The sequence below is a fragment of the Microcaecilia unicolor genome, chromosome 8 (genome assembly GCF_901765095.1).
Source record: "Microcaecilia unicolor chromosome 8, aMicUni1.1, whole genome shotgun sequence".
Lineage (NCBI taxonomy): Eukaryota > Metazoa > Chordata > Amphibia > Gymnophiona > Siphonopidae > Microcaecilia > Microcaecilia unicolor.
In genome coordinates this window covers 233,643,730-233,657,436 of record NC_044038.1, presented here as the reverse complement: position 1 = coordinate 233,657,436, position 13,707 = coordinate 233,643,730, and the positions used below count along the sequence as shown (strand labels likewise).

Here is a 13,707-nt window from a genome sequence, read left to right as displayed (position 1 = left end):
CAGTCAGCTTCAGAATGTTGGAGGTGCGTTTTATTATATAGGATGTGTGTGTGTGTGTGTGTGTGTGTGTGTGTGTGTACATATACGGAGGTGCATCTGGTGGCGCTGTCAGCGGCTCATGTGGCAGGAGTTCATAATGTTCAGGCAGACTTTCTCAGTTGAAACATGCTAGATCCCAGGGAGTGGGCTCTAAGTGATGTGGTGAACCGTTGGTGGTTCCCCAAGATGAACCTGTTTGCTCCCTGGCCGACCGGTCTTCTTTATGCCTTCCCTCCCTGGCCATTGATAGGGCGCCTACTTCAGAGAATCGAGATACATAGGGGCCGTCTGATCTTGGTAACGCCAGTTTGGCCTCGCAGACCATGGTAGGCCGATCTTCAACGGCTTCTAGTAGAGGATCCGTTCAAGCTCCCGGTCAGGCAGGATCTTTTGGCTCAGGGCCCGGTCTTTCATTCGGATCTGAGTTGATGCTGTCTTACGGCCTGGCTCTCGAGTGGGCGAGACTGACAAGAAGGGATACTCCGCTAATGTAATTGCTTCGCTCTCGTCAGCGTTCTACCTCTTTGAATTATGTTCGGACCTGGAGGAGTTTTGAGGCCTGGTGTGAGGAGCTCAGGATAGCTCCCTTTCCTGCGTCCGTCTTGCAAACTTTGGATTTTCTGAAGCATGGTTTCGACAAAGGCCTTGTTTTGGCTTCTCCTAAAGTGCACATTGCAGCTCTGTCGTGTTTTTGAGGTCGTGCTCAAGAAAGATCGCTGGTTAGCCACCTGGATGTGTTCCGTTTTTTAAAGAGGGGATAGCCTCCTGCGTCCTCCATCTCGCTGTTCTTTTCCCCCGCTGGGATCTTAATTTGGTACTCTTGGTTCTTACTAAGCCTCCCTTTGAGCCTTTATCTTCTTGTACTTTGAAGGACTTAACCCTGAAGGCATTGTTTTTAGTGGTTATTGCCTCAGCTAGGAGAGTTTCGGAGTTGCAGGCTCTTTCGTGTAGGTCTCCGTTTTTGGAATTCAGCTCAGATCGAGTGGTTTTAAGACCAGTTCCTTCTTTTCTGCCCAAGGTATTGACTCACTTTCATTCATCTCAACTGGTGGTGTTGCCTGTTCTATCTTCGGGTCTGAGGAGCAGCTTCTCTTGACGCTTTTGGATGTCAAAAGAGTTCTGAAGCATTATGTCAAGTCTACGGAGGACATTTGTCGGTCCGATGGGAGGTTCACGCAAAGGGCTTATGGCTTTTAAGCCCACTGTTTCTCGTTGGCTTACCTTCTTTCTGGGAAAGCTGTTCCGGAAGGAGTTAAGGCTCACTCTACCAGAGGTCAGGTTACTTCTTGGGCAGAGCGTTGTCTGGTGCCTCCGTAGGACATTTGTATGGCGGCAACTTGGTCTTCTTTGCATTCCTTTTCTAAGCACTATCGATTGGACCTCCTGAGTTATCAGCAAGTTGTTTTTGGGGCACATGTTTTGACGGCAGGGCTGTTAGGGTCCCTCCCATAATCTTACTGCTTTATTTCCCATCAGTCACATTCTGGGCCGGTACAGAGGGATGCTAAGGAAGGAGAAATTAGACCTTACCTGCTAATTTTCTTTCCTTTAGTCCCTCCGGACCGGCCCAGATCCCTCCCTGTAGGTATTATGTGTCTTCAAGAGTTAAGTGATATTGTTGTCTTGGGAGCTGTGTTGCTGGTTTCTGGTTTCATTGTTAAAACAAAACACAAATTCTATGGTTCAGTATGTAACCTTTTGTGTGTGACATGCAGGGGCATGTCATTGGTCACATTATTGTTGATGGCACACACCCTGAGTTGGCAATGTGCCGGTGGCTGCTCAGGCTTTCGTATGCACAGACCATTTACTTATTGTTTTACTTCCTTCTGCTTTGGTACTTTGTTACTGGATCTTTCTCTTGTTGCCAGGGGCTCTTATTAGCTCTCACTAGAGTCACAGTTTTTTCCCGATCCGGAGGGACTAAAGGAAAGCAAATTAGCAGGTAAGGTCTAATTTCTCCTTTTTTATTACAGTAATTTAGTTCCCAGTTCAACTGAGTGATTGTTAAATAAGGGTTTTCATCCTGCTCTGCTGTTTTTTGTAACCTCTTTTTTAGTGGATAAAGGTGGGCGCCAATATCTCCAGTTTCAGTTTCGCTCCAAGCACCATCGTTTTTCACTTGGGACATGCTGGTAAGTAACGGTCTCTTTCATTTCACCTATTTTGAGCGAAGCAGCACCATGTAAAGATTGGGGTAAATGGACTAAAATAGCTCATTAACTGTAGTGATTTAAATAGGGTTTCTGATCCTTTCTGGATTATTTCTAGGGCTGTACATCAATTAATCACATGATCCGAATGGGTGCCATCTCTCCCCCCCCCCCCCCCCCTCCTCTCCCTTCCCTCCATCCATGATCACCATTGTTTCCCTTTCTCTTTCCTCCCCTCCCATCTCCCTTCTTTGATCCTTCCATCCCCTATTTCCAGCATCTGTCCCTCTAACACCCTCCCCGCATCACTGTTTCCAACTTTCTTCCGCATCCCCTCCCCCTGTGGTCCTCATTTTTCTCAGTTTTTTTTTTCTGCGAGCACCTCTTCTTACCTCTCCCAGCATGACACTGCAGCGGCCAGCCTCCTCTCCAGCTCCTTCTCCCTGCTCCTCATTTTCACAGTGAAAACAATGCTTCTCACCAGTGTTGCCAGGTGGAAAAATTTTTTCCCACCCAATCCAGCACAAAAACCGCCCAAAACCCGCCCAAACTCAAACCCCGCCCCTGACACCCCCACCCCCGCCGTCATCACCCCCGCCTCCGCCGTCACCGGCCCCGCCTCCCACGTCATCGGCCCCCGCCTCCTACGTCACTAACCCCGCCCAAAAACGTCACTAACCCCGCCCCCCGCGGCCGAAAAAGCCACACAAAAAACCGCCCTGAAGCCCAAAAAGCAGCCCAAAAAACCGCAACCCGCCGCGGGCAAAAATTTCCCGCGGTGGGTCGCGGAAAACCGCCCACCTGGCAACACTGCTTCTCACCCAGCCCGAAGCCAAGAGTCGCTCTGTAACAGGAAGTTCTGAGGCGGAACTTCCTGTTACAAAGAGACACTTCGGGTCGGGTGAGAATCGGCACTGTTTTCACTGCAGCGATGAGAAGGGAGAAGGAGCCGGAGAGGGGGGGGGGGGCTGCTCGAGTGCCGTGCTGGGAGAGGTAAGAAGAAGTGCCGACTGGTGAGGGAGAGATGACGATGGCATTAACATGTTAAAAAGTTTTAATTCGAGTTAAATATTTAATGGTTTATTCGCTTTATTAACATGTTAAATGTACAGCCCTAGTTATTTCCCTTCTACCTATTGAAGGTCGCACATCTTACCGTGTTAACCAGTTTTTTGGAATAGTTTTCATTACAGTGGGCTGCCTTGCTATACCTTTGTATTGCTACACCAGACTGCTGTGCTACCTAACTATCAAAAAAAAAAAAAAACCCCCGCATAGTACAAGCAAAAGTGATATACGTGGTATGTATCAAACAGGGCAATTACCATGTGTTTGCTTGGAATTTGGATGTCAAAAAAATGAACTATTTCTGCATTTCATATTATCAGAGCTTCTAGAAGATGCAAACAGCACATGACAGGTCACACAAGTGTAAAATGCTGCCTGGGTTAGAGATATCTTTCCCTTATGCTCCAGAGCTGCTTGTTTTTCTTTGAAATAACCAAATGATTTTATAACAGTCCAGTTAGTTTTGTTCTGTGTGTCACCACTGTAAAGTCAAAAATACTGTACAAGACTAATTGCCCTGTTTACTAAGCCGCACTGTTGACACGCTAACATTTTTAGAGTTCACTAAAAATTAGTGCATGCTAACACTAGAGACACCCATAAGAATGTATGGGTGTCTCGCATTAGCGTGCGCTAAAACGTTTGCGTGCCTAGAGTGCAACTTAGTAAACAAATCCCTAAAAGAGGGCTCATCGTATACAGGGGCATCATTACCTCCTTTTTCTTATTGGCCATTCCTCTCCCTGTGCATCGAAGCATTCTTCTAGATTTCGCCGTCACCTTTTCTACCTGTTACATAAGTACATAAGTAGTGCCATACTGGGAAAGACCAAAGGTCCATCTAGCCCAGCATCCTGTCACCGACAGTGGCCAATCCAGGTCAAGGGCACCTGGCACGCTCCTCAAACGTAAAAACATTCCAGACAAGTTATACCTAAAAATGCGGAATTTTTCCAAGTCCATTTAATAGCGGTCTATGGACTTGTTCTTTAGGAATCTATCTAACCCCTTTTTAAACTCCGTCAAGCTAACCGCCCGTACCACGTTCTCCGGCAACGAATTCCAGAGTCTAATTACATGTTGGGTGAAGAAAAATTTTCTCCGATTCGTTTTAAATTTACCACACTGTAGCTTCAACTCATGCCCTCTAGTCCTAGTATTTTTGGATAGCGTGAACAGTCGCTTCACATCCACCCGATCCATTCCACTCATTATTTTATACACTTCTATCATATCTCCCCTCAGCCGTCTCTTCTCCAAGCTGAAAAGCCCTAGCCTTCTCAGCCTCTCTTCGTAGGAAAGTCATCCCATCCCCACTATCATTTTCGTCGCCCTTCGCTGTACCTTTTCCAATTCTACTATATCTTTTTTGAGATACGGAGACCAGTACTGAACACAATACTCCAGGTGCGGTCGCACCATGGAGCGATACAACGGCATTATAACATCCGCACACCTGGACTCCATACCCTTCCTAATAACACCCAACATTCTATTCGCTTTCCTAGCCGCAGCAGCAGCACACTGAGCAGAAGGTTTCAGCGTATCATCGACGACGACACCCAGATCCCTTTCTTGATCCGTAACTCCTAACGCGGAACCTTGCAAGACGTAGCTATAAGATCATCACACAAGATCACACCCAAGACCCGCTCCTCTTTCATGCACAAAAGTTTTTCATCCCTTAAACTGTACCGTTCCCTTGGAGGTTTTTGCAGCCCAAGTGCAAGACTGTGCATTTTTTAGCTTAATGTTAGGCATAGCTGTGGAGCAAAGTTTTTTGTTTGTTTAAAAACTTAGATACCACATATCTCAATATTCTTAGAAGCTTCTAAAACAATTTACATAATAAATTCATCAAAACACATCCAATGCACATACAAGTGATGATAAAAATCCAAATATAATGTATAGTATCAGCCGGGTTCTATAAATGTCATGCAAATTTCCATGCACAAAATTGCACGCTAACCTGAGATGCATGCAAATGAGCCAATTAGCGACAATGGTTGCTTACTATCGATTACTGGTGTTAATTGGCAACAATTTGGATTTGCGCATGCATCTTGCTAGGCGCTATTCTATAAAGATCTGCATATATATCTTACAGTATGCAACTCAGGAGGTGTGGCCATGGGAGGAACAAGGGGCGGCCAGGAGCATTCACTAAAGATGTGTATTACTGAATACCGGGGATCCACGCGTAACTTACACGCCAAGATTTACACCTGGTTTCAATGGGTAGAACTCCTCATGCACAAAGATGAGCGTGAATCCTAGTACTACATATAATTCTATAGGGGACAGTAATGCCGGAACACCCATTTATAGAATACCATTCATTTCCGATTTTTTTTCAGTGCTGAATTTTGAGCATCATTTATACAATTTGCCCCTATACGTATAACTCATCAAACATATAAATGGCAAGTGACCGACTCACCCGCAAATGCACAGTAGAGACTTCCCTCTCTGTCCTGCCCTCGCTACAAGACGTGATGACGTCAGAGGGCGGAACAGAGAGGGAAACGGAGTCGGACTGTCGGACGCTGCCGCTGGAGCCTGAAAATGAACATTGTGCGCACCAGCCTCCACCCTCCCCCCCCCCCATCCCCGCCGCCGCTCCTGCCCCCCTCCGTTTCAGGCCCCTGCACTGACCTGACAGCTCCTCTCACCTCCGTGTGGAAGCGCTGCAGGCAGCAGCAGAGCTTTCACACGGAGGTGAGAGGCGCTGTCAGGTCAGTGCAGGGGGCCCAGCACGGAGGGGGGAGGGAGCAGTGGCCAGGAGGGTAGCTGGAAATGTCACCCGTTTTAACAGGCTTAACGGCTAGTGTACTATATAAATGAAATCCCTAGAACCCACAGTTCTTCAACTGTAAAGTCTGAGCAAATAAAAATGTGTTATTCTGCTTCTGGAAATTTCAACAAGTCAAATAACGATCTTACTTCATCCAGGAAATGAATTCCAGATAAACGGAGAAAATGGTGAAAATGTTTTGGATCAGGTACTTTGACATTCTTTGAAGGAAACATGAAAGTATTTATACGACAAGAACAAAATGAACGATTCATTGACAGGCTTCAAAGCAGAAAGTGACAAGGGGACAAAGTTTGTCCCTGTCCTCATAGGCCTTGTCCCTGTGGTTACTGCGGGTCCCCGTCCCCATGTCATTCACTAGTGCCATATTAAACATAAGACGCTGATGACCGTATTTAAATCACTTCATGGTCTTTCAGTCCATAATTATTTCTTTTATTGTATTTTTAATTGTTTAGGGAAAAAAACAGAGATCTTCCAGATTTTCAAACTTTAAATAAAAATATTAGAGAAAGTTTGAAAATGATGGAAGATCTCTGTTTTTTTCCCTAAACAATTAAAAATACAATAAAAGAAATAATTAATAAGACAATGTCCGGGGATGGAATGGGGACGGAGACAGAACCCACGGGGACAAACTTTGTCCCTCTCTATATGGTACTCAGTTGGGTAACCAGTATAGTTCCTTCAAAGTGGTCAGACTGGGCCTTATTCAAAAACACTTGAATTGCCACATTCTATGCTAACTGTTAACGCCCATATTGAAGAGGCTGACGGTCCCATCAGTGCAATATCGCAGAAATCACAGCACGGTAAAAACAATGATTACTGCGCTGTTCTGATAAACACCTGTGTTGTTTGTTTTTCCTCAGCCATGTTAGGGCTTATGTATGTTTACTGGACACAGCTGAACATGTTCCAAACCCTGAAGTACCTTGCCATCTTGGGCACAGTCACTTTCCTTGCAGGCAATCGAATGCTGGCCCAAAAAGCAGTGAAGAGGTAAGAATTTAACAATTATCTGGCCTGTCGCTAGTCTTTGAATTTTTTCACCTCGGAGAAATGAGGCATCTTAGACTGGCTAAAAGAGATCATATGACATGCAGTATAATTTGGGATGAATATCTGCTATGAATATTGCATTTGACTGGTCTTCATATTGGTTGTGTTTGAGAGGATGGGGGTCCCTTCACCGAATATGGTTTTAATTTTGTTTAGCTGTAGCTTATCTCAGGTATTTACTTCAGTTTCTGTCAGACAAACGTTGTTTTTCTGTCACTGATTTTTTTTTCTCCTGACTAGAGTTTGGGAATTCTGCTGCCCTAGCACGAACATTAACAGCCACTAGGAGAGGAGGATTGCACAGTGGTGAAATCAGTGTGTACATGCACCATATTATAACAATAACTCTCTTCTCTGGGCCCTGGCCGAGACTGTGTCTGGGGTGATGTGGGAAAAACCAATTACTTGTAAATGAAAGATCGTGGCGATAGCGGCCAGTAGAAGCTGGTTCTGATTAAGCTGGCAGCCCAAAATAGTGAGAGACAATGGGTTAAAACAAATGGATGGGGGAGGGTTTGACAATAGAAGCATTCTCCACAGACAAGCAGGGGAAATGCAGGCACATTGATGTCACCCATTGAATCCGGCGTTCTGGCTCTCCTCTAGCTCAGAGAAGCCTTTAGGACTCCCCTGATCACGCACAAGTATTCCTGCATTAAGCTGTACACTTCTGCTGTTTCAGTCGAGCAGCCCAATGGGGAAAACGCCAGCGCATGTGTAGAAAAACCGCCTGCTAGGCAGCGCATGCGTAGGACAAGTCAGTAGGTAAGCGTGACTGCTATGCGCACGCCCTGAACAGCGTCTGAAAATGAGAGAATGTGCCTGAGGTGGAAGGGAAATGGGAAGCAGGGTAATTACTGCTTTATAGGAAAAGCTTTCTCACACCTCTTTTGTATTTCACCGAGCTAATGCTTTATCACTTAACTCATAATTATTCTCCCTCTTTTAAACTTTCTAACACGTGCAGATTTAAATGATCTTTCTCGTTCTATTCCTGTTCACCCATCAGCAATGAGTTATTAGCTCTCCTTTACACACAGTCAGCTGATTTCCTGTGAATTTCAAGTAATTTTATTATTTGCTACAGCTACTTGGAAGTTCACCTGACAATTTAGGCACAGGGGACAGGCTGAGCCAGTCCTGTGGTTGGATCCCTTTGCAAAAACAAACCAGCAGACTGCTCTGCCGAGAAGCCACCGTCATGCTACGACATCTCCTGACCTCCCGTTAAAATTTCCTCATAAAAGGTAGGGGCAGCATTCTGTGCGTTGCTCGGAATGCACGTTTGAATAGTAATCAGCTCGTGGTAATATATTTGCATATAAAAAACACACAGAGCCCCTTTGTGCATTTCTCGCTGAATACCGTGCTCGCTAAACTGGCTAGAATCGGTCAAAATCACACGTTGCTGGTAACAGAAAATTTTGTGCATCAGGACCTGAAGAAGAAGAAAAACAGCACAGTCCTGTATGGCTGCCTTGAAACACATAGATCACACGGCTGTCCCTCAGTCAAGGTAAAGATAAAAAAACCACAAAAGAAAAGCAGATGGAAAAGACACTGTAGTGGCAAGGATGAAAGTAGAGGGACCCCCTCCCTCCCTCCCTCCACCAACCTCAAAAGCATTACAGCACAGAAAAGGAATCTTGCTACGAGAGGCCGACCAAAACTGTCTAAACACTTTTCGGCCAAAACTGAAACTGCAGCCAAAACTTGCCTGGTTTTGGCTGAAACCGAAAACTAAAGATTGGTTGTGTGAATGTGAAGCAGTGAGGCCCACGGGGGATTGTCAGAGCTTGAAGTCAGCAGCCCTCTGCTAAATCCACAGAAGATTCCCTTCCAGTCCCAGGAACTACAAGCACAGGCAAGCAGCTGAGAGCCATTTTAACAAGGAGATCTCTACAAGTCTGGCACATTTAGATTCCTAAGTCAATGCAGATGTAGTTAAATATCTCCTGAGACAGGACCTTTGTGAAAATATATAAAAATAAATAAATAAATCGTGATTTTTTTTTTTAACCAGGTTATTTTTTTATGCTTATCCAAAGTAACGAGAGAAAGTAGCATGAGATGTTTCCCATTTTGTATTTAGTTATAAAACTGCTCAAGGACAAGCATGATATAGATTCTTGCTAAAATAGGGTAAAGAAGTCCAGACACTAGTCTATACTGCAGACGTTAAACAAGGCTGATGCACAATCCAGAATAAAAAAAAAGTGCCCACTGATGTCACTGAATTTGAGGACTATATGCTCTAAAAAAAAAAAAAAAAAAAAAAGTGACAGCTGATGTCATATCTCCACAGAGAGGCCAGTTCCTTAAGAGCTTATCCCAAATTTTACAGATTTAAATTCCTACTGAACTTGCAACTTTCACAGGAAGTAGAGGCTGGTCTTGGGACTCTGGCCCAGAAGCTTCTTCACTGCTCTAGCCATTGGAATACTCTCTTCTAGGTTGTAAAGCAAGCAAGATAGCTGTTTGGAACTTGGGTTAAGTCCTGAAAGCTTAGTCCTCTCTTCATCTGAAGCCTCCCAGGTTAGCATCTCTTAGGTCCTGGGACAGAGGTTAATAGCAGTATCTGTGCCCAGCATTCTGAGGGTGGTGTTTTGTTCCAATGGAATTTAGCAGGTAAGTACAGATTTCACCGTTTCAAACTGGATATCGGTCTGTACCTCCTGCTATCAGAAAATCAATCATGTACTCCCAGAAAGAGCGAGGGCCAAGGGACTTCCTGCAAAAGAAGTGACTGTCGACTCTGTTATAAATGTCTGCGAGGCAGCCAAATGGGCATCAATGCATACTTTAAGCAGACACTACTCCCTGGATGCCTCATCCTCTCAGTTGTTGCCTTTGGATAGAGGGATCTCGTAAACCTTTTTTGCTCAGTGGAGCCGTGCTTCCAGCTTCCCGTTAACAACAATGCTATTTATTGCCAAGCCTGCGTCACCCATATCCGTCTTTTCATAATGAACCTCAGCTTGGAAGTCGCCATTCGGTGTACCTGCATTTCTCTTTGTCCGCAAAGAAAGCGGAGTTAGTTGCCTGCCTGTCGTCGGGGAATACAGCCACACTTTTCCACTCCCTCCTTCCCCACCATTTATGGTTCAATATTTTTATTGATGACAATTGAAAAGAAACATATTCCACATTTTAATCACACAGATGTGCAAAACTAGAAGTATACTCAGTAAAATCAAATTACTACTGTCTGTCATCAAACTTTTAACATTTTATCCCCTCCCCCCCTACTATGTCATGTTTTTACTTCTTAATGAATAGCAACTCCTAAACTATTTATACATATACTAGTAAAAAAGCCCCGTTTCTGATGCAAATGAAACGGGGGCTAGCAATGTTTTCTTTTGTGTGCATGTGGGAGTGTGTGTGTCCCTGCCCTCTGGCTTCTCTCCCCTCCCCCCTCTGAGTCCTTCACTGTTACAGAGCCAGCGATTTGATTTCGTGCTCTGCTGTTTTCCTTCACTGACTGTGTTACAGAGAGGGCGGGGCAGACACTCATAGGGAAACCGGATATCTCGCACCCTTCACACTTCCGGCTGGAGGCTTCATAGAACGTTGGTTTTGCCTTTTATATAGAGAGATGGTTGCAATAACAGTCATAGAGATCAAACTCTTCGTTTGGGCATTTACATGACAAAACCTCATTGGTTTATCTTGAATACCCCCCTTCCCCCACCCCCTCAATGACATACAAATAACGATGTACCACCTTCCTCCTGTCCTTTAGTATGAGATCCCCCCCCCACTCCCAGATCCCCCCTCCCCTCCCTTCAATCCCCTATCCTCTCTTCCCCTCCTCCCATGTAATCCTACTTCCTCCCTGGACTTGGTCCTTCCCCACCATTTAAAAAAAAGAAAAAAAAAGAGAGAGCAATACTGTGACTAGCAAGGGTAGTCACAATATCCCTCAGGGTTCTGTCCTTGGACCCCTTCTTTTCTCTATCTACACCTCTTCCCTGGGCTCCCTGATCTCGTCTCATGGCTTCCAGTATCATCTTTATGCCGACGACACCCAGCTTTATCTCTCCACACCTGACATCACTGCGGAAACCCAGGCCAAAGTATCGGCCTGCTTATCCGACATTGCTGGCTGGATGTCCAACCGCCACCTGAAACTGAACGTGGCCAAGACCGAACTTCTTGTCTTCCCACCCAAACCCACTTCTCCTCTACCTCCTCTCTCTATTTCGGTTGATAACACCCTCATCGTCCCCGTCTCATCTGCCCGCAACCTCGGTGTCATCTTCGACTCCTCCCTCTCCTTCTCTGCGCACATCCAGCAGTTAGCCAAGACCTGTCGCTTCTTCCTCTATAACATTAGCAAAATCCGCCCTTTCCTTTCTGAGCACACCACCCGAACTCTCATCCACTCTCTCGTTACCTCTCGCCTTGACTACTGCAACCTACTCCTCACTGGTCTCCCACTTAGCCACCTATCCCCCCTTCAGTCCGTTCAGAACTCTGCTGCACGTCTTATCTTCCGCCTGAACCGATACACTCACATCACCCCTCTCCTCAAGTCACTTCATTGGCTTCCGATCAGGTACCGCATTCAATTCAAGCTTCTGCTACTAACCTACAAATGTACTCGATCTGCAGCCCCTCCTTACCTCTCAACCCTCATCTCCCCTTACGTTCCTACCCGTAACCTCCGCTCTCAAGACAAATCCCTCCTGTCAGTACCCTTCTCCACCACCGCCAACTCCAGGCTCCGCCCTTTCTGCCTCGCCTCACCCCACGCGTGGAACATACTCCCCGAGCCCATACGTCAGGCCCCCTCCCTCCCCATCTTCAAATCTCTGCTTAAAGCCCACCTCTTCAATGTCGCCTTCGGCACTTAGCCTCTACACCTCTACCCAGGAAATCTAGACTGCCCAACTTGACATTTCGTTCTTTAGATTGTAAGCTCATTTGAGCAGGGACCGTCCTTCTTTGTTTATTTTGTACAGCGCTGCGTAACCCTAGTAGCGCTCTAGAAATGTTAAGTAGTAGTAGTAGGTAAAGACTGAAGAGGCAGAGGAGGAGTACTGCCATGTACAGGAATACCCCACCCATGCTCAGGAAAGCTGTAAAGGCTTCTCTGAGCTAGAGGAGAGCCATCAAAGAGGTGGGAAAATGTGGGATACAAATGCAGCAAATAAATCACACCGGATCTGTTGGGTGACATCGCCAGTCAGTGTGGCTGCAGAGAACGTTCGTTGTTGGTAAGCAACTCTGCTGACCTGATGGATGGGAAAAGGCCATAATTGCATTGTGCTCATTGCTTTGCAACTGGGGAGATATTAGTAGCATACTAGGTACGTTGTCTTTCTGTTCTAACTTTTCTGCTAGATCTTTTGAGACGAAGATAGCAATCGCATTATTTTAGCAACCAATTTCTCTTGACTTTCCTCTCTCCTAGTACCTGGAGCTGTGCCTGCTTGTTTCTCACTGCCTTTCCTTTGAAACTGTCCCTCTTTCCTTTTTGGCAGGATTGCAGCAGAACAGAGCAGTAGATTGGCAAAATATAGAACACTTCGGTAAACAGGGTCTTGCTTAGGATCAGCTCCTCTGTAAAGTAAGGGCCTCTACCAGACTTGTCGTCCTCACCCGCCTGTTCATCATCTCGCATGCTGCTTCATCTCAATGTTAATCTGTCATTGTCACCAAAATATGTGAAGTGCCTCTGTATGCCCACCAAAAGTCCAAAAGTGTTCCTGAAGTCTTTAAAGAATTTTTTCTACTGAACTTAAAACTGAGCAAATTTATACTGGAAATTGTTATATTTTAGTTTACCACAGATTGAAAATATGAGATTCATTATTATCAGACAGTATATGATCAAGAAAACACGGACAGGGATTTGCATAGATTTAGTATTTCAACTTTCTTGCCCCACCCGCACTCTGAGACTTCAGTGCTCTGACCCCCGGGTTCAAACTGAACATGCTCTTACAACACCAAGAGAAGAGTCCAGGGAACCATAGTTGGAGGAGTAGGCCTAACGCAACAGGATGACAACTTGTGGGGGGGGGGGGGGGGGGTCAGGATTCAGATCCCCCTGATTCTCCTTGTGACCTTGAGCAGTGTTGCTCCAGCTACCAAATTACTCTATTTACTAAAGCTGCATTAATTTGTTAACATGTATTAATGAACATTAATGCAAATTAATTTGAATAAAGTAGGCCTCTTTTTTTTTTTTTTTTAATTATGTTTTTTATATACCACTTTTCTGTTGTACAAAGTGGTTTATATATATTATTCAGGCACTTTCTTGGACTTGCATTATTTAATGTGTGTTTAAATTGCATTAATTCATGTTAAATTTGCAGCTTAGTAAATAGAACCCTTAGACTGTAATCGCTCTGGGGACAGGGTATGTTTACCGTGTACCTGTATGTAACTTGCCTTGAGCTAAATCAAGAAAACTAGAATCGAGCATCAAATGCCTCTAAAAAGCAGCACAAATATGTATTTTAAGTGTGACTGAAAGGAACCAACACACGAATGATGTATAGGGATTCATGGTATCATACAGAGGAAAAACACAAAGCTAGGTTTGAGTAGTTT

General features: G+C 45.1%; 1 protein-coding gene across 2 annotated transcripts in view; it reads left to right on the top strand.

The window, feature by feature from the left end:
- Positions 1-13,707, top strand: part of RPN2 (ribophorin II) — a 96,143-nt gene that overhangs the window by 77,095 nt on the left and 5,341 nt on the right. The window contains exons 15-17 of one of the 2 annotated variants that reach the window (XM_030212062.1): positions 2,099-2,174; positions 6,951-7,080; positions 12,630-12,715. In XM_030212062.1, coding sequence (XP_030067922.1) covers positions 2,099-2,174; positions 6,951-7,080; positions 12,630-12,681 — 258 coding nt within the window. In that variant the 3' untranslated portion in view covers positions 12,682-12,715. The remainder of the gene's footprint in view (positions 1-2,098; positions 2,175-6,950; positions 7,081-12,629; positions 12,716-13,707) is intronic. The other variant, XM_030212063.1, reaches the window with a different exon arrangement.